Source organism: Anguilla rostrata, chromosome 9 (assembly GCF_018555375.3).
Source record: "Anguilla rostrata isolate EN2019 chromosome 9, ASM1855537v3, whole genome shotgun sequence".
NCBI lineage: Eukaryota > Metazoa > Chordata > Actinopteri > Anguilliformes > Anguillidae > Anguilla > Anguilla rostrata.
In genome coordinates this window covers 29,662,601-29,680,136 of record NC_057941.1, presented here as the reverse complement: position 1 = coordinate 29,680,136, position 17,536 = coordinate 29,662,601, and the positions used below count along the sequence as shown (strand labels likewise).

The 17,536-nt window shown below is 43.7% G+C and overlaps 3 protein-coding genes across 6 annotated transcripts in view; 1 reads left to right on the top strand and 2 right to left on the bottom strand.

The window, feature by feature from the left end:
* Nucleotides 1-1,949: 1,949 nt before the first annotated feature.
* LOC135262368 (ankyrin repeat domain-containing protein 46-like) lies at nucleotides 1,950-5,202 on the bottom strand. Its single transcript, XM_064349415.1, has 4 exons — nucleotides 5,019-5,202; nucleotides 4,159-4,501; nucleotides 3,687-3,848; nucleotides 1,950-3,379 (listed from the first exon to the last, which is right to left on the bottom strand). Exons 2-4 carry the CDS (start codon nucleotides 4,467-4,469, stop codon nucleotides 3,163-3,165), a joined length of 690 nt encoding a protein of 229 aa, XP_064205485.1. The 5' UTR covers nucleotides 4,470-4,501; nucleotides 5,019-5,202; the 3' UTR covers nucleotides 1,950-3,162.
* A 132-nt stretch (nucleotides 5,203-5,334) lies between these two features.
* atg4a (autophagy related 4A, cysteine peptidase) lies at nucleotides 5,335-14,268 on the top strand. 2 transcript variants are annotated; one of them, XM_064349391.1, is made up of 13 exons: nucleotides 5,335-5,581; nucleotides 7,115-7,225; nucleotides 8,147-8,218; nucleotides 8,734-8,832; nucleotides 9,323-9,424; nucleotides 10,273-10,345; nucleotides 10,664-10,743; nucleotides 11,408-11,646; nucleotides 12,003-12,081; nucleotides 12,186-12,331; nucleotides 12,872-12,928; nucleotides 13,008-13,119; nucleotides 13,496-14,268. In XM_064349391.1, the coding sequence occupies exons 4-13, from the start codon at nucleotides 8,772-8,774 to the stop codon at nucleotides 13,558-13,560; spliced, it is 1,014 nt and encodes a 337-aa protein (XP_064205461.1). In that variant the 5' UTR covers nucleotides 5,335-5,581; nucleotides 7,115-7,225; nucleotides 8,147-8,218; nucleotides 8,734-8,771; the 3' UTR covers nucleotides 13,561-14,268. The 2 variants fall into 2 exon arrangements, with proteins under 2 accessions (XP_064205461.1, XP_064205460.1); XM_064349390.1 differs by lacking the exon at nucleotides 5,335-5,581 and adding an exon at nucleotides 5,675-6,119.
* A 342-nt stretch (nucleotides 14,269-14,610) lies between these two features.
* LOC135262324 (collagen alpha-6(IV) chain-like) overlaps nucleotides 14,611-17,536 on the bottom strand; it is a 66,235-nt gene continuing 63,309 nt past the window's right edge. For all 3 annotated transcript variants that reach the window (XM_064349294.1, XM_064349296.1, XM_064349295.1), the window contains 3 exons: nucleotides 17,222-17,413; nucleotides 16,809-17,095; nucleotides 14,611-16,413 (listed from right to left, as the gene is read on the bottom strand). In XM_064349294.1, the coding sequence (XP_064205364.1) occupies nucleotides 16,153-16,413; nucleotides 16,809-17,095; nucleotides 17,222-17,413 (740 nt within the window). In that variant the 3' untranslated portion in view covers nucleotides 14,611-16,152. The remainder of the gene's footprint in view (nucleotides 16,414-16,808; nucleotides 17,096-17,221; nucleotides 17,414-17,536) is intronic.

The window sequence follows — 17,536 nt, the reverse complement described above, 5'->3', positions numbered from 1 at the left end:
CTGGCCCAGTTGTAACTCGGCTTGACAGTTTGGGTACTAAAAGACAGTCTTGAGAAGGGTGCACAGCCAGACGCATAGTATATAATTACATTTTAACATCTAGATACGCTGTAACTGGCCCTTGATGTAACAAGCATACTGACAGACAGGTGCAGGCAGTTGACCAGGGTCCCTGTGAACAGCCAGTAACAGCCACTGTATCAACTTTAGTGTGGCTGATGTTGTTGTCTCTTCCTCCAGAGTGACTCACACACACCAAGTGAGGTCATTGGGGAAGGCTTCCAGTTCATCACCAAACTTAGACTTCAGCTCAGTGCAGTGCGCATGGTATGAACAGGAAAAAAAGGCCGCTGTTTCGACTTGATCTTCTGGAGTGGCTTACACACAAATTACGCCCGTGCAAATCAACAGAAGGAAGAAGATGGACACATAGCACATACCTTCCCACTCAATGATTCTCTGCTCTAAGCTAACTACATGATGAAAGTCACATGCCAAAACACAACACAATTATTTTGGAGTAAAAGTGTGTACACCACGTGAATTTGTGTTTATTGAAGAACGCCATGTAAATTATTAGTGAAGCAGATAACTAGCACCGACTGCAGTTTCACCAGGCATGTAGACAACAGAGGCTGAATAATAGGTTGTTCCCTGGATAAGTCTCACATAAGCAGAAGGGGAGGCCCAGGCTAACGACAGATTTGATACAGTTGTCTTGCTAATCCACTCATTCAACATCAGATATCTCAAGCCCTGGGCAATCCATTCTATAAAGAAAAGGAACCTTATCATGTCTTTCTTGGCCTTCTGTTTATGTAGTTTAAAAATGAGAAACACACATGTATAATCCCCATTCATCCATCACCATGTGAACCAAGAATTCACAGAAGAAATACAAAAAGGGCTGTTGAATTCCACAAGCCAGGAGACGGTTACGAACAAACAGAAAAATCTGAAGCAAACACTTTCCACTATTGGGTAAAATGTTAAGACGGTTAAAGCCACTGCAACATAGGTGACCCTGCCTGGTAGAGAACACAAATACAATTTGCCCCCATTCACAGTGAGGCGGATGGTTTGGGAGGCAAATAAAAATACAACCAAGGGCCACAGTTACAGATCCACAAAACATGGTTGCATCTTGCGGGTCCCAAAGTTTACAAAACTTGAATATATAAGTTCCAATCAAAGTTCAATATTGGAAGTTTGATTTGAACCGGATGTTATGGTCAGTGGAGGCCAAATATGAAACTTTTTATCCCGTACACCAGCGGAGGGCGTGTCGTTAAAAGAAGGGTCTTTGTGCAGTATGGTGGTGGATCTACAATGCAATATGGTGGTGGATCTTTGATTTTATAGGGATGTTTTACATCTATGGAGTCTGGGACTCTTATTCAGTGGAATCACAAACTCCAGCAAGTACCAAGACATTTCAGCCAAAACCCAAGTATCCCCCACAGGATGCCAAAACAGGACAGAAAATGGATAAATAGATTATTCTACAAGACAAACCTAAGCAGACCTCAAAATCAGGCAAGGCCATCACAGACTCCAGGCCCTAACCTGATCTAAAATTTGTGAATTGAGTTGAAGAGGGCAGTCCGTGAGGATCTATAGGATTGAAAGATCCCTCAATATACTGACTAATCTCATGAATCACTATAAAATAAAACTCAGTAGTGTTATCTTTGCTAAGGGAGGGTGTAACGATTATTCACACCTCATATCTTTGCAAAGGGAGGGTGTAACAACTATTCACAGTTGTACTAAAAATAGTTCTCATTAAACAAAATCTTTTATTCTGGCAATTGTATTAGTATCAAAACATGATTTCCTCATTTTCAAAATATATAGCCTACCTCATTACCTGTAGTTTCATTTATTAATTCATACTTCTTTTCTTATTTTTATCAAGGGTATAAATAATTTAAAGGCATTGTGCATGGTTTTTTTTAAACTGATTTTATTCAATATTTATTAAAGCACATTATTAAAATTTCTATCGAAGCCTGACAAGAACAGCCTAATTACAATGCAAAGCAAAACCAAGAAAATGGTAAACAACATATAAAAACAGGCAACATACACCAAGCAATAGTGTATAAGCATAATATATTACACCATGCGCAAAAGGAAGCAAAATCCAACAAACCAGCATAAACGCACTATTAAAAAATATGACAAGAAATAATATAATTGCTCGCTGTTAATACAGAATAGAACACTCAATTCGTACATACTTGCTCCTACTTTGTGAACACAGTACAGTATTTCAGGCGAGTCTAATGCAGATCCAATACCTATACATCAAGAAAACCATTTACAGAAGCTCTAGTTCATTTTAAATATCATAGATATGATGACAACAGCTTTGTAAATAAAATTACAAATATAGTTCAAACATAGCTGGACCGAATGGAGAAAATCAGTACTGATGTAGACTAGAGTAGAAAAAGCTCCGTCCTCTACTCCAGTCCTGATTTCCACAGCAGTCCGTGTGGGGAAAGTTAGGAATGTAGTTAAATGGTAGCCTTAGGAAGCAGTATTTTAATGTCACAATAGAATATGAGCACATTTGCCTGTTCATTCATGTTTTACAGTTGAAAGAAAACTTTCAAAACTAAGCCCGGTTAATTGCATAAATGAGTTTTGATACATTACAGCTAATAAGTTCCAGAAATACATAAACAAGCTGGCATTTTCTTCCAACAACCAGAATAGAAAGGAAGAAAAACAAGCCTCATCCTGCTTAAAATCTCATGTATTATGCATGCTGAATGATATGATAAATACATTACACACATAATGTAATGCATTAAGATCTATGAAATTTCAACTGCAGTTAGGAATGCATGATTGTTGCAAACACTGAAAGCTTAATTTTAGTGTATTTGCTCCAAAACAGGTAGAGCCTTTATGGACACCAAAAAAAGAAACACGGAGGCCTAACATTTAGGTAAAAAGCCAATTCGGTTACAGCTTGTCTGATCTGCCCATTGACATGCAATCGTGTGCTGAAAGATCAACGAGAACTCATGACCAATCATCTACTCCTAAACTGTTTTTAAAAAACATTTTTTAAAAACTCCCGTAAAATGAAGAGCAGACAACTCCACAGTCCAGCCCCCACCGCCTGGTTGCTAAAGTGCTTCCGGAGCCTCAGTGCACAAGCTCCAGCTGATTGGCCGTGAAGGGAAGAACACCACTAACATAATAGGCAATGCCCAGCGACAGCAAGGCAATGACCACCAGGAGCAGCAGAACCCTCCAGAAGCCCAGGTCCTCCACAAACTCCTGCCAAGTGGTCCTGAAGCTGGACAGCACACCCTCACTGTTCTGCAGGTTGGAGTTGAGGAGAGAGTGGCTCTCCATAGCACTAGGGGGCGACAGAGAGACATACAAAAATTAAAGGGAAACTTTACCCAAAATCACACTTTTGATTTAATTTCATTAATTTATGCTCCCCTAGATGCAAGACATGCAATTTTATATTATCTTTCAGACTTTTAGATATTGGTTTGGCCAAAGCTCAGTTTTTCAGGCTGTGATGTCATCACCTGAAACTTGGGAAGCAAGAAAGAAAACTGCACTGCAGTCTCCTCACTATACTCCACACTGCATTCTCCTCGCTTCAGCTATACTCCACTCAGCAGTCTCCATACTGCACCCTCCTCGCTGCTCACCTCTCACTCTCAGCCATGTGCAGAGCCTCCAGCTTGGAGTGCATGCTGCTGCGGTTGAAGCCCTTCACCTCCTGCTCCTCCAGGCCCTCCAGCAGGCGAATCGCGTCCTTGTTCACACCTCGCCGCTTCGCTAGCACCAGGGGTGTCGTTCCATTGTGGTTACTGAAAAACAGCCCAGCAGGGTCCGTGAGACAGGAGGAAGTAGAGGTAATGAGTCTATCCAACCTACTCCTGTGAACCTGAGACTGAAAAATAGATTAGTATGTTCAGTTGGTTCTTGTTGCAGAACTTTTCAGGCTTTTAGTGTCTGCAGACTACAAAATATCCATCTATCCATATGCTCTTAGATAACACAATACACACTGAGTGAATGAGACTGATAAAGGTAGTTTTGAGGATTTCTGAATGGTGAGTGTCTTCATGACGGGTAAGCCAGAACTACGTCTATTTCTACCAGATCCAGTGCACTGACCAGATGTCGATCTTGAGGCCGTTTGATACAAGGAACTGGATGGTGTCGACGTGGCCACACAGGTGCAGCGCGGTGTTACCCTGGTAGTCCGTGGCCAGCAAATCCGCGCCAAATTTGTGGAGCAGGCGGCATGTATCCACGTTCCCACGGGCCGCAGCCAGGTGCATACCGGTGCGGCCCCGGCTGTCTCGCATATTGGGGTCGGACCCAGACTCTAACAGACACTTGGCATAGCCCAGGTCTCCATCAATGCACGCCTGCAGAAGCGGTGCGTTGGTTTGTGTCGAGTCGTTGATGAAGACATACGACATGTCCGAGAGGGAGGATGAGACGTCCAGGATAACTGCAGGGACATCAGTGCGAGCAAGAAAAAAAAAAAACATTATTTTTTAGGGGGAAAATGTTGGTAACTACCAAGCAGTTGTCTTTCACACATGTGCAAACTTACCACTTTAGGAAAATAAGTAACTTTATAGCTAGCGAGAACACTTGTAACACGCTTGTAAAAATAATTAAATGCAATGCACCGTTAAGTGTTGGTATCTAACTTAGCTTTAGCTAACATTTCCACAGTTAGCTGACATATGTAACGTTACAAAAATACCTAGGGATAGTGTTATGGTTAGTAAGCTTTTATCAATCGAAATAATAATTATTTAGGCAATAAGCGGACTCTAAACAATATTACGTGAGTTATAGCTCTTAAATGATATACTAGTCTAGATAAGAAGCTAACTTTAGCTATCCAGCTCTCACATTTCACTAAGACGGCTGAAATGCACAACATATACGCTGATTTTCGTAGATTGTTAGTGCAATAATCATATACTACACTCCAACGCAAACAAATGGAAATATACCTGGTTAAGTGCTCTCAATCAGGCGAAAAATACAATCCGTTATACAGCGTTGTTATTCCTTTTTGTGTTGGGGGGTGACAGGGCCGGACTAAGGACCTATCACTGAAATTTGTAGGCTGTCTCCGCCTATCATGTGTGAGCTTCTTCCACAGAGCTGCTTATGTCCATGGTTTCTCCACCCGTAAACCGATTTCCCTTAACGACGATGTGGGGCGCTCGACGGCAGGACGTGTCTCTATGGTTTCAAATGAAGTCAGATCGAGTTAGGGGTTGTGAATCTCAAACATAATAATATCCAAATACCTTGAAGAATAAAGAAAGGTGGTCAAAAGCCAATTTGAGGTTATGCAGTTATGTACATTTGTCAAAATATGTCTGAGTCTATAAACGGAATTAGGCTGTTTCAAAGTCTTCCTTACATGTTTTATGCATATAGTAATCATTCGGTTATTTTACACCAGATTAAGATAATTCCCATTTACTTTTACTGCCATTTTTGGACATTCGTGTTTCAGTGAACGATGTTAATCCAGGGGTTGGACCCTTAACCCAGCCTAACTACGGTAATATATTATTTATTGTTCAGTAATAAATTAGATTTGAAAGATGTCTTGGTGCACGTTGGGATTTGTGTTGATCTTACTGCCTCTGCACTATGTGCACAAGCATTTATTAACCTGACCGCTGATTAAGCTACTGCAGTGATATAAAGATAATATCCTCTTCAAAAAGAAAAAGACTCGGGGTGAGACATTAACACAATGGACGAGGTTAATATAAACATGACTCTACATTCGAACTACATTCAACCAAATTACCGAATCGACTCAACTGTGATCATTCCGTTCAATTAAGCTCTTCACACGCTTATTTTTGCCCGTCAAACTACCACTAAAACTATAATACCCATAATGCCTCACAATGTTTTGATCACAGGAAAACCATTTTGGCTGACCACAATCCACTGCGGTATATGTAGTTTGTATTTCGTGAGGTTACTCGTGTTAACACGAGTGCGTGAACTACATTCCCCAAAAGGCACAGCGTTGTATTTGTATCCCTTGCCTTTAAACCCCGATGACAGCCCGAGGATGGAGGCAGGTAAGAAAGCAATGGAACAAAATAACTTATTTTGTCGAAATGAATAATATAGATAATTTTGCCAGTGGGTTACAGTGTTGGGTTGTTAGATTGTTCATTGCCGCACGTAATGACGTTCTCCTTCGGTGTAAGAGCGCTCGCTGCGGAAGAAATTCAAGTCGGCTTCAAGTTTTCGCATTGTTCCTCGACTGGCCCGTCTACTTAGCTTTTGCTAGTTAACGTTAGCCACCAAGCTACAGATTTTTCCCGGCTCCGATTGCGTAATGTAACCGGCAGTTGGTTCGCTTCCTAGCTATCAGGGTAGCTTTGCAGACGTTGTCTCGTCTACATTAGTAAAGACAGTACTTACTTTTATTTGTAGTTGAGAAGATATCTGGCTGTAATAAGCCAGCAGCAATTCTGTTAAAACTTACTCCGTAAAAATCCAAAAATGGTGTGTTAATGCTGCAAGTTTTAGATTAAATAGCTAACGTGAACGATCACACATAATTGATCTACAGAATTTCTCAACCAGTTTATGTGCGACCCGACCAGATGAACAACCACGTCCACAGTCTTTATTGAAAACGAAAGTGTTATTTATTTTTTTTTTTTTGTGTGATAGACAACAACAAAGATTTGGAGTCTCTTCGCCAATTTAATAGAGTTTAAATACTTTAATGGAGCACAAAAGTTTGAAAAGAACTTTTTGTTGCTTTACTCTTTAATGAACTTGGACTTTTATTTATTATCTTGTTTATAGCTTAGCTATATAGCTTTGTTAGGTTGTTTGAGTGTTCTAATCTTACCTTTTATTTGGTTTGTTTAAACATTTGAACATTTAACTAACACAACCAGAAGCACCAGTCCGAACACCTCTGATTGTCTTTGAGATGTTGATTTGGTTTAAGCATGAAAACGAGTCCAACTAACAAAGCAGTTGTGTTATTGTTTTCATTGAATATTTGATGTATATGATCCAAACTGATTTGATTATTTCTCATTTCCTGTTACAGTTTTAGCAAAGTATGAAAACAAGATCAACGCATTCTCTGAGTATCTAGAAGACCTTCCAGACACCGCAGAGCCTGTGTGGATTTTAGGGGCACGCTACAATATCAGAACAGGTAGAAAAACCTCACTAGAACAAACATTTCACTTATGGTGTAGAGATCTGGGGTTCCAATAACAGCGCATTTGAACCAGTTAATTCTACTGATAATCTATTTTGATGATGCCATTTATTAAAATGCAGACAGCAGAAAAGCAAGGGGAAGCAGGGGCAGCAGGTACTTCTTGTGAGGACTGCTGTGGTCTGGAGGGACATAATATGCTGTATCTCTCTGCTGGACTAACTGGATTTTCCTGTCATCCCCTGTGTGACAGACTTTCCATGTCAGTTGTCATTGTTCTCATGACGTTGCAAATAAATGCAGTTGCATTCAATTGTCAGCTGAGTTCTTTTCCACACACTGACTGTACAGTCCTGTCCTCCGTGCCACTGTGCTGTGGCCCAGTGCGGTGTGATTTCTGTCACACTGCCTGATGATTTATGCCTTCCTCTCTCGGGACCCAGTCAGTGGGCCCCCACGGACCATGTCATTTGCCTGCTTGTCACCTAAGTGTAAACTAAGGATCGTCAGGAGGATACATCGTCCCAAGTGATTATTGCATCCTGTGTCCCAGTTGAGCCAGGATGTGTAACTGCTGCTGCCAGAGGCGGTTCTAGGCACAGGCAACAAGGGCGGTCGCCTTGGGCGCTATCCGTCTGGGGGGCACGGCAAGCAATACCCCCTGCCCCCACCCCCATTCTGTAATCTCTGGGGTGGCAGAACGGCGGGAGCCAAGCCTGGCTGCTGTGGTCGGTGTGAAGTGGAAATGTGGCGTTTGGGCAGGCGGGCTGGCGTAGCCGTGGCAGGTGTGCCGTTAGGGCGTGGCTGTCATTTTGACCGGAGGCAGAATGTTGCCATGGGGTTGTCTGAGGGAAGGGAGGTGTGATGTTCCCATGATTTGCGCCTGAATTTAAGCCCTTTCCTATGTGTCTGCAGATAAGTCTGAGCTGCTGGCAGATGTTCGGTCGCGGCTATGGTTCACATACAGAAAAAAATTCTCTCCCATTGGTGAGTGAAACACCACACACACACTCACAAAAAACAGAACAATTATTCTGACCAAACCATAAATGCTGAATCTATAGCCTCCTATGAACCTATCAGCTTCCTTGGATATATGGTGCTGACCATACTATGAACTATACAGAGAGGGGAAAAGATATTCTTGATGTTATTTCTACACCTGAAAACCTGCTGCATTTACCCACCTGCATGCAACCATACAAACATGTACAAAATCTCACACATGCACAGACATACACAGACCCTCATCTGGACAGCACTGCTTTTTACAGTATGGTATTCACGTAAGACAAATATATAGGAGCCAGATTTGCACTACATCAGTAAAATTTCAATATAGTTGTCTGTACTGACTAACCGTCAGGCACTGCAATGTTACTCAGTCATGTGTGATGTCACTCCTCTGTGTGTGATGTCACGCCCATGACTATGATTTCACTTGTGCATTTTCGTGATGTCACTGCTGGAAGTGTGAGCGTGTGTCTCGTGGCTGTCTGCAGGGGGGACGGGCCCCTCCTCGGACGCAGGCTGGGGGTGCATGCTGCGCTGCGGACAGATGATCCTGGCACAGGCTCTGCTGTGCTGGCGCCTGGGCCGAGGTGAGAGAGCGGACTTTCCACCGCCGTCACGCACACAAACTCACACACACACTGACACAAACACACACACACACACACACACTGACACACTGACACACACACACACACACTGACACACTGACACAAACACACACACACACACACACTGACACACTGACACAAACACACACACACAAACACACACACACACAGACACTCACACATGCAGGCATGCTCACACGCATGCACACATACACACAAACACACACACACACGTGTGTGCACACACTCAGAACAGATGGATTCTTGTAACTGTTTTAGTCCTAGATCATTTTATGATATTCATATTTCTTCTGTTATCAGTTTGATAATGCTTCTCTTGTGTATACATACATTACTGTGGGTGTGAGTTATCAATGTATTACTTATGAATTGTAGTACCATACTTTTAGTTTCTGCCGTAACCTTGCCACAGTAGAAACGGGGGTGTACGTGTGATGTTGTGGGGCAGACTGGCGCTGGGGGCAGGAGGGAGGCGAGCCGGAGGAGTACAGGCGCATCCTGCAGTCGTTCCTGGACAGGAAGGATTGCTGTTACTCCATACACCAGATGGGTGAGAGCCTCGCACTACACAATAAGATTCACAAACAGCATTTTGGCACGTCTGCGTCATCCTGTTGGTTTAGTGCATGGATGGTCCCTGTGGTCTGATATCGAATCCGGGCCCTGCCTGTGCCAACTGTGGCCGGCAGCTTTCGCAGGGAAGGGAAGGTTTCAGTCGACCAGGGTGGCAGCGTCTCATTGAATGATTGATGCCCTGATCTGATGCCCACATGCACATTAAATGTCTTCCTCCTACTCGTGTCTGTGCGAGCCAGATTTCCGTTCTGCAACATGATAAAAAGTGGCTGCTGGCATCACCTACTTCAGAGGGGAGCACAGCTTCTCTGGGCTCCCCAAAATGAATGAATGAATGAATGAATGAATTTATTTGACAATTTAAAAATGAGATTTCAGAAGACTGCATAGCAGACAGTTCAGTAATCCTTTAAAAATTGTTAGAAACACAAGAGAGCCAACAGGCTTATTTCCGGTGTGTTCCTCTAACATTTAGCCTTGACATGACAAAAACATCCAATGCAATACAGTTAATGCAATGCAGATGGATATGACAGGACAGTACATTCACCACAGGACAGACATACTGGCAGATTATATTAAAAACAATGAGTCTATTCCGCTGGACCATGGCCTTATACAAAAAAAAGAAGGTATTTTTTGCCATTAGGCTCTTGAATGTACAGGGCACAGTGTACATGATGGAGGTTTCGATGAGTGGTGCAGCACAAGCATAATTGGGCTTTCTAATGGGGGAAAATCATTTTGAAAAACAGCATTTTACCCGTGGATTTCACTGATACACAACAGGATTACAACCCCTCTGTTTCTGCCCCCCTGCAGCTCAGATGGGGGTCGGAGAGGGCAAATCGGTGGGAGAATGGTACGGCCCAAACACAGTCGCCCAAGTACTCAAGTAAGAAGCCTCTGTCTTAATTTTAATCTTAATCTAGGTCTTAATCTGACCTAATACCCAATCAGAATCTTAATCCTTATTTCAGACTGTATCTGTCACAAATTTCCTTATTGTCATCTTGGTCCCTGTTTTGGTCTCAGCTCTGGCTAAACTTAAACAGTGATTTGTGAAAAGTAGAAACAGAGAGAAGTGAAAACGGAGAGAGCCCCCCCACTCCTGCAGTCAGATGGCCTCGAGTGGAGGAAAGTGTGTTTATGTAATAATAACTCGCCTGATTTACTGTCACCAATGCGTTCTTCTCTACCTGCTGCACTGTAGGAAACTTGCACTGTTTGATGACTGGAACTCCCTTGCAGTGTATGTGTCAATGGACAACACGGTCGTCATCGAGGACATCAGTGAGTGCCTCTCGATGTATAGTTAAAGATCGAGCCAAAGATCAATGATCGCAGAAACTCGTAATGCAGGAACACACAGGTGCCTTCACTGAGAGATACTTCAGAAGTGCTTAATTATACTGCAAAACTCAAAAAATAAGTCAAATGCACATTTCAGTAATGTCTTGACTTAAAATCTTATTTATGTGACTTTTTTTTAGCAAAATAAGACAAAAAAATTACCAATGAGCTGAGGCAGTTTGTCTGATTTCAAGATTTGTCAATGGGGAAAGACAATTTTGCTTGTCAAGAAAAAAATAACTTCAAACAAGCATATATCTTATACTTGAGAGAGATGGCTAGAATGCTGAAGACAGACATTTCAGTGTAATTAAAAACTGACTTAGGGAAGTGTTGTGTATCGTCTATAATTGATCTACCTGCTGAATTTGTGTCTCTTTAGTATGGGGTCTCTTCTATTACAAAATTTAGTTTAAGGTCTTAGCATTTGTTAAGTTAGGGGCTGTATTTATTAATATGTTTACACTGTGCAGGAGCACAGTTAAGTACAACAGCTGTGTCCCCATCTGAGAATCAAACTTGCAACCCTGCTGCTGCACCTGCTACTGTACAGTTGTTGCTGGTATCTCTGTGTGACCTTTGGCCTCCACTGTTTCGGTCATAGAAAAATTGTGTCAGCAGCCTGGCCGGGGCAGGCTGAGGACAGAAGCTTGCGGTTGGGGGGAGCCGTTTGCCACCACCGACTCTGTGGAACCAGGAAGTTCTCAAACACCTGGAAACCATGTGACTTCCTGTCCCCACCCCCACACACGCTCTTGTTCTGAATGGAGGCCTCTGCTGTTGATCATACCTCTCCGTATGGGAATCAACCACATCAACCCTGTTTACATTCAGGCTATCAAGGTAGTGTAGCCTCTTTCATTACAGGCTATATATTTTATATTCATATACTTTTACCTTAATAGGTAGTTTTGTCATGATTGGACTGAATTACACCATGGTTAGGTTACGCCATTACTGTCAGATATAGTGTCTCAGAGACTGTGGATTTGTGAATCGTAGTTTCGGTTTCAGAATCTTTATTTCCTTAATTTATGTATACACACACACACACACACACACACAAACGGTGTGGCATTAAGCCCCCTGCTGTGAGGTACAGACACCATTGTCCCAGGTGGCAGTTGAGCTTGTAGCTTTCCCGCTAACAGGCTGGGTTTACAGCTGGTAAAGTGCACTGTCGGCTTTCCCTCCTGCAGGAGTGCTTTAAGATGCCTCAGTCGCTGGGCATGCTGGGAGGGAAGCCCAACCTGGCCTACTACTTCATCGGATTCATTGGTGAGTATGCACCGCTCCAGGGGGTGGGGGCAGGAACACGTCTGCGTGTGGCATGCCGGTATCCCAGAATCCTCTGCTCGTGGGCTCATGCTCACCCCCTGCAGGCGAGGAGCTGATCTACCTGGACCCCCACACCACGCAGTCAGCGGTGGAGTCTGAGCGTGGCGTCGCCGTGGACGACCACAGCTACCACTGCCAGAGGACGCCGCGGCGCATGAAGGCCCTGAGCCTGGATCCTTCCGTTGCGCTGGTGAGATTCCCCGCAAATCAAACATGCCCCCCCCTCCCCTCCCCCCATCACTCTACTGCCCCCATGGCCCTCAGACACCCTGGGAGCCTGAAATCCTGTTTGTGTTCAAAGGGGTCGTATGGCACAGATTGACCAATCATCTCATCGCATTCACTGTGCCCACTATATCAATCACGTTGTAGTGATATGAGAAGATTACGTGTATCATGATGCCCTAAATAATCCTTGAATGACATTTTTATAGTGGGAGGTGGGTAGTGCAGCTAGCTGTTATATCAGTGGTGTATACTCTCAGCATGTCTTTGGAGTGGTGCAGTTTCACATACTAAGCAATGTCAGGGTTTAGCAAGGGCTTGGCTTCTGGTCTTCATGCTATGTAGATATGGAGATGTTGTGAACAATAGAGATGTTATTTTATTCATGTATAAGTCCAGTCTGCGGCTGAAATGTTGTGTTTATTATTAGTAATAAAACAACATATAAAACAGGAGTGGATGTCAAAAAGACACTGATAAAGGACTTCCTCTGTCATCCAACCAGGGCTTCTTCTGTAAGAACGAGGAAGACTTTGACAGCTGGTGTCACCTGGTTCATCAGGTATGAAGCAACGTCATCAATAGCACTTTCAGGCTTAGTTGTAAGGAGTTGGGGGTAAGTGATGTCATTGTCCTCGTAGGAGATTCTGAAAAAGAGGAACCTGAGGATGTTTGAGCTGGTGGAGAAACACCCCCCTCACTGGCCCCCCTTCGTTCCTCCAACCAAGCCAGATGTCCAAACTACAGGAGCTGGTAGGAGACAGTTCCTCATGCTTTTATTCTTAGTGCTGACAGTGATGACTAAGTGGTGTGTCACTGTTCTATAGTTAGACTAACCATGGTCAGCTCCACGCTGAAATTCTGTCACTGTACTATTAGTCTTGAAACATATCATGTAATAATATATCGTATGTATATTCATGAAGGGTAATGACAAAGGACAATACTGGTAGCAATGGCTGCTGTGTCCTTGGCAATGCCTTGTCATTAATATCCTATAAACTGTGACATAGCACCAGAAGGTTCCGGAAACCCAGAGAATAAGGATGTAGTGGACTGACGGAAGGCTAGAGCTTAGTTTGAGAAAGAAATCAACCATCTTCTTATTTTCTTCTGTCCTTGGAAACAGAGTTCATTGAATCGACCGACAAGCTGTTTGAATCAGAAGAAGAGTTTGAGATTCTTAACGTTTGAGAAGCTTCGCCTCCGCTTCATCTTGCCGAAGGTGACGGTGAAGACCAGTCGGGCTGCTCCAGGCCTGACCTGCTCTGCGAGCCGGTGTGTCCGTCCCGCCACAGAAGTGCCTCAGAAACACACGGACACAAGCAAAAGCCTGCTACCAGTGTGCAAAAAACCGCAATAAAACTAAACTACGCAAACATAGGAAATAAACAAAATGGACTCCAGTGCAAGACTGAGAAGGAGTGCGCCTTCCACTCGCGTGAGGAAGTCCTCAGATTCTGGCTGCTCAGTAGGAACATAGCATCTACAGCCTGCGGTTCGCAGTGGGCTGATGTAAAGACTGCCTTAAGGTCTCCTCAGCGCTTGTGCTTTGTCATACTGCAGACGGCTGACTGCACTGTCAGGGACCTTGTGGAGGATAGTTGCAAAGATGACTGTATCTCTGGAAAAGCCATCACCTCAAACTACTGTATTCTACCTCCTGCCTCCAGGAGACTTAAATATGCAGAACACCTTTCAGTGTTAAAAACAACGAGAAAACTAAAACCACAGGACAGCTTGTACAGTATATGGTAAAAAGTGCCTCATTGAAATATATATTTATATGCTCTTTAATGGTTAGGTTAAGGTTTTTAGTTAACTGAAGGGTAATGTTGCATACGCCTTCCCAGCATACTCTTGTAAATATGGCTGTTAATAAAGATATTTAATACACCTTAATTAAGCTGTGGCCTGAGAGCAAAGGCTTCCTGTCTGGTTACCTCTTTACCCAAAGCCACTGATGTTCCTGAGTGAGATGTTTGTTTGGAGATGAGCAAACAAAGTTGTTTCAGAGTAAGACTGTAACAAACAGGTTTGTTACAGCTTTTGGGGTCAAGCATGCACCTCAAAACGTAACCTGTTGCAGGTGCACATACGCATACTCATGAAGTTCGCAGTCATAATCGCTAATGACAGGAAGTCTGCACTGGCATAGTCATCACTGACAGGAAGTCCACACTGACATGGTCATCAGTGACAGGAAGTCCACATTCACACAATCATTGTCACATGACATATTACTTAAATTTTGTTTTTATTTTTCCTTATTTCATAGAAATGTACAGCACATTGTGGTTAAAAAATATCCCAAACGTACAGCAAAAACTCAGACTGTTTTCATCTTGTAATTCTTTTTTTATATTTATATATATATATATATATATTTATATAGATGTATGTATATAATTATATACATGCACATTATATTCTTTATTGGTCATAAAAACAGAATGGCTTAACAAATCAGCAAAAAGTGTTACAAAAACAATTGAATCAAAACAACACTTTTTTTTTTTTCTTACCATCAAATGTACAGATAACTGTCCCTACAGGTTCATCTGATTCCTTTACTGTTTGCTATATTGTAAAGGAGGGGATTCAGTTAAGTAAATATTACCCTATCTGAACACAAACACAGACATGTAAAACATTTTTGAAAATCCAAACGAGCTGTGCGCTGGAGGCTACCACAGAAGAGATGGTCAGTGAACGTCATAGTGTTCATTCGTCCCAGAGCAAAGTATAGGAAAGACATGGACCGCGTTGAGTTTCCATTGTAAAACTCTTAAATAATGAAATGTCGGCAACGGTATGCGATTCTTAATATAGCTTACTTTCTGCTCGCAATTGGGTTAATTATTATTTTTTGTTACCGTTTAGTTTTTGTCTCTCACCTTTTGTGAGTAAAAGAACAAAAACTCAACAGGAGACACCGTGCTGCTGTAGTGTAGAAAATTGTTCAGAAGCACAGGTTTCAGTATTGTCTTTCATCCGGAAGAGAGGAAATTGTGCCATTTTGGGGGAATTGTGCTTTTTTGGTAATTGTGCTTTTAATACAGTACAAGTCTATGGTCTTTCAGAGGTAGAATGGAGGACTCCAGCATTTGAGAAATTTCACACCGGTAATTTCATTAAACATAGAAATGGGATTATTGATGAAGAGTAATTGATTTATACTTTTAAAAGTGCTAATTTTTTAAGAAAGCAATAGTTGGATAAAAAGATCTTAAAACATGAGGTTCATTAGAGCATTGATATTGCTCAATTCAAAGCCAGATTTATTTAATAAAATAACCTACATTGGCATTCAATCATATAAAAACACTGACTGGTTCTGCTTGCCAATAAACTGCAGATCTTTGAAATACAAGTAATTTAAATGACAATCACTTTAAATTATTTTCTAAAACTATTATTTTCTCTCTCTCTATGTAAGATACCATAACAGTTCAGTGCTAATTTAAGAGTGATTTTGGTAGACTCTCTGAGGTAGCCAAGAATTATTCAGGCAAAATGTTTGGGGGGGAAAAAACATGAGAAATGGAAAATAAACATAGCACCATATCAGTAAGTATTAGAGCCCATCCCCTCCACCTACCTACACTAGTTAAAAAAAAAACAAAACAAAAAAACAAATGATGCCCAGAGTCAGCTCACGTTGGCCCCCCAGTGCTGTGAGCTACTGGGAGGGGGGGCGGACATTTGCCATCATCCAGCCTGCAATGACATCATCCGCTCTGGGCCAGTCTCTCTCCATCAGCGCTAACGTCTGGCTCTGTGGAGCTATATGTTCTTCATGCACACTTGGCAGCGGCTAACCCGGGACAGCTGCTGGCCCGGTTTCAGTGTCTCGGAGTGCGGGACGCCCAGAAATTCCCGGCCCGCGTCCACGGTCGTCAGCCAGAAGCTGTGCTTGGTGGCAAAGTAGTGGCAGGTGCCGCGGGCACCGTTGCACTCGATGAAGGGCGTGGCGCGGAAGTCCTCCAGGCATGATCCCGGGGAGACCAGGGATTGGCCGCCGCCTTCCGCTCCGGCCACCGTGTGCTGTGAGAACACATTGCATCGCAGAACCCCGTCAAACGCACTGCCAGCAGAATTGAAACTCACCGTCAGAGAGCTTTTCTTCATTAGTATGCGACACTGCACTATGCTGCAGGGACCGTAAATACATGGTGTCAATCTATTAACCAATCATAAGACTACTCTCTTTATGGTTGATGCAAATTAGTCATTGATTGAATGTGGTGGCTCCATCCACCGTGGGGTTCACAAATACTTCCATCACTATCAGCAATGTAAAGAAAGCTTTACAGTGTAATCTGTAATGTTTACAAAGCTGTATTAGGCTCTGTATTTGAATTCAGTCAGATTCATCACAGAATCAGGGCATGCTTCACTGCGAGGAGGAAGCAGCCAATCAGCAGCAGCATATGTCTTACCATGAGGAAGGAGTAGCCAATCCACAGGCTCCTCCAGCCGTATGGGCAGGGTGGGATGGTGAGGTCCTGGCTGTGGACGGCCACGGCCGGGGAGGGCGCCTCGCACACTGAGCAGCGGCTGATGTACTGCGCGATCTGCTGATCCGCCACCGGCATCATGGGAATGGGAGCCGTCGTAGATAGCCAATAGGATTTGTCGTTGCGACTGGCGAAGTAGCAGACCTCATCGGCGTTGCAGTACAGGAAGGGCATCGTGCTGAAGCGGGGCAGGCAGGAGCCCGCAAGGCCTGGGAGACGGACGCGCGATGCGACGGGTCAGAGCTACAGAGCCAACGAAGGGTCACCTCCCCTCTCTCACCTGCATCCCACGGCTACGCTAATCCCCTCAGCTCTCCAGCAGGCGGCGCACTCACCCAGGTCCTGGTTGTGGGCCTTCTCTTGCCCCTCCACGTACAGCAGACTGTACCCATCCCACAGCTGGACCATCCCCTGGGGGCAGGCGGGCACCAGGGTGGACTGGCTGTGCTTCACCAGGGTGTAGCCGATGCTCGGAGCCCTACCAGTGAACCCTGGGGGACCAGGGGGCCCTGGTTTACCGGGCTGGCCTAAGGGAGAGAGAGCAGGCTCAAAGCACGCGCTCAATGGACGGTTCTGTTGCACACGGCGCGTGTCTGACAGCCTCGGCATGGTAAATGCACAACTCTGCACACCACCCCACATCACCGGTC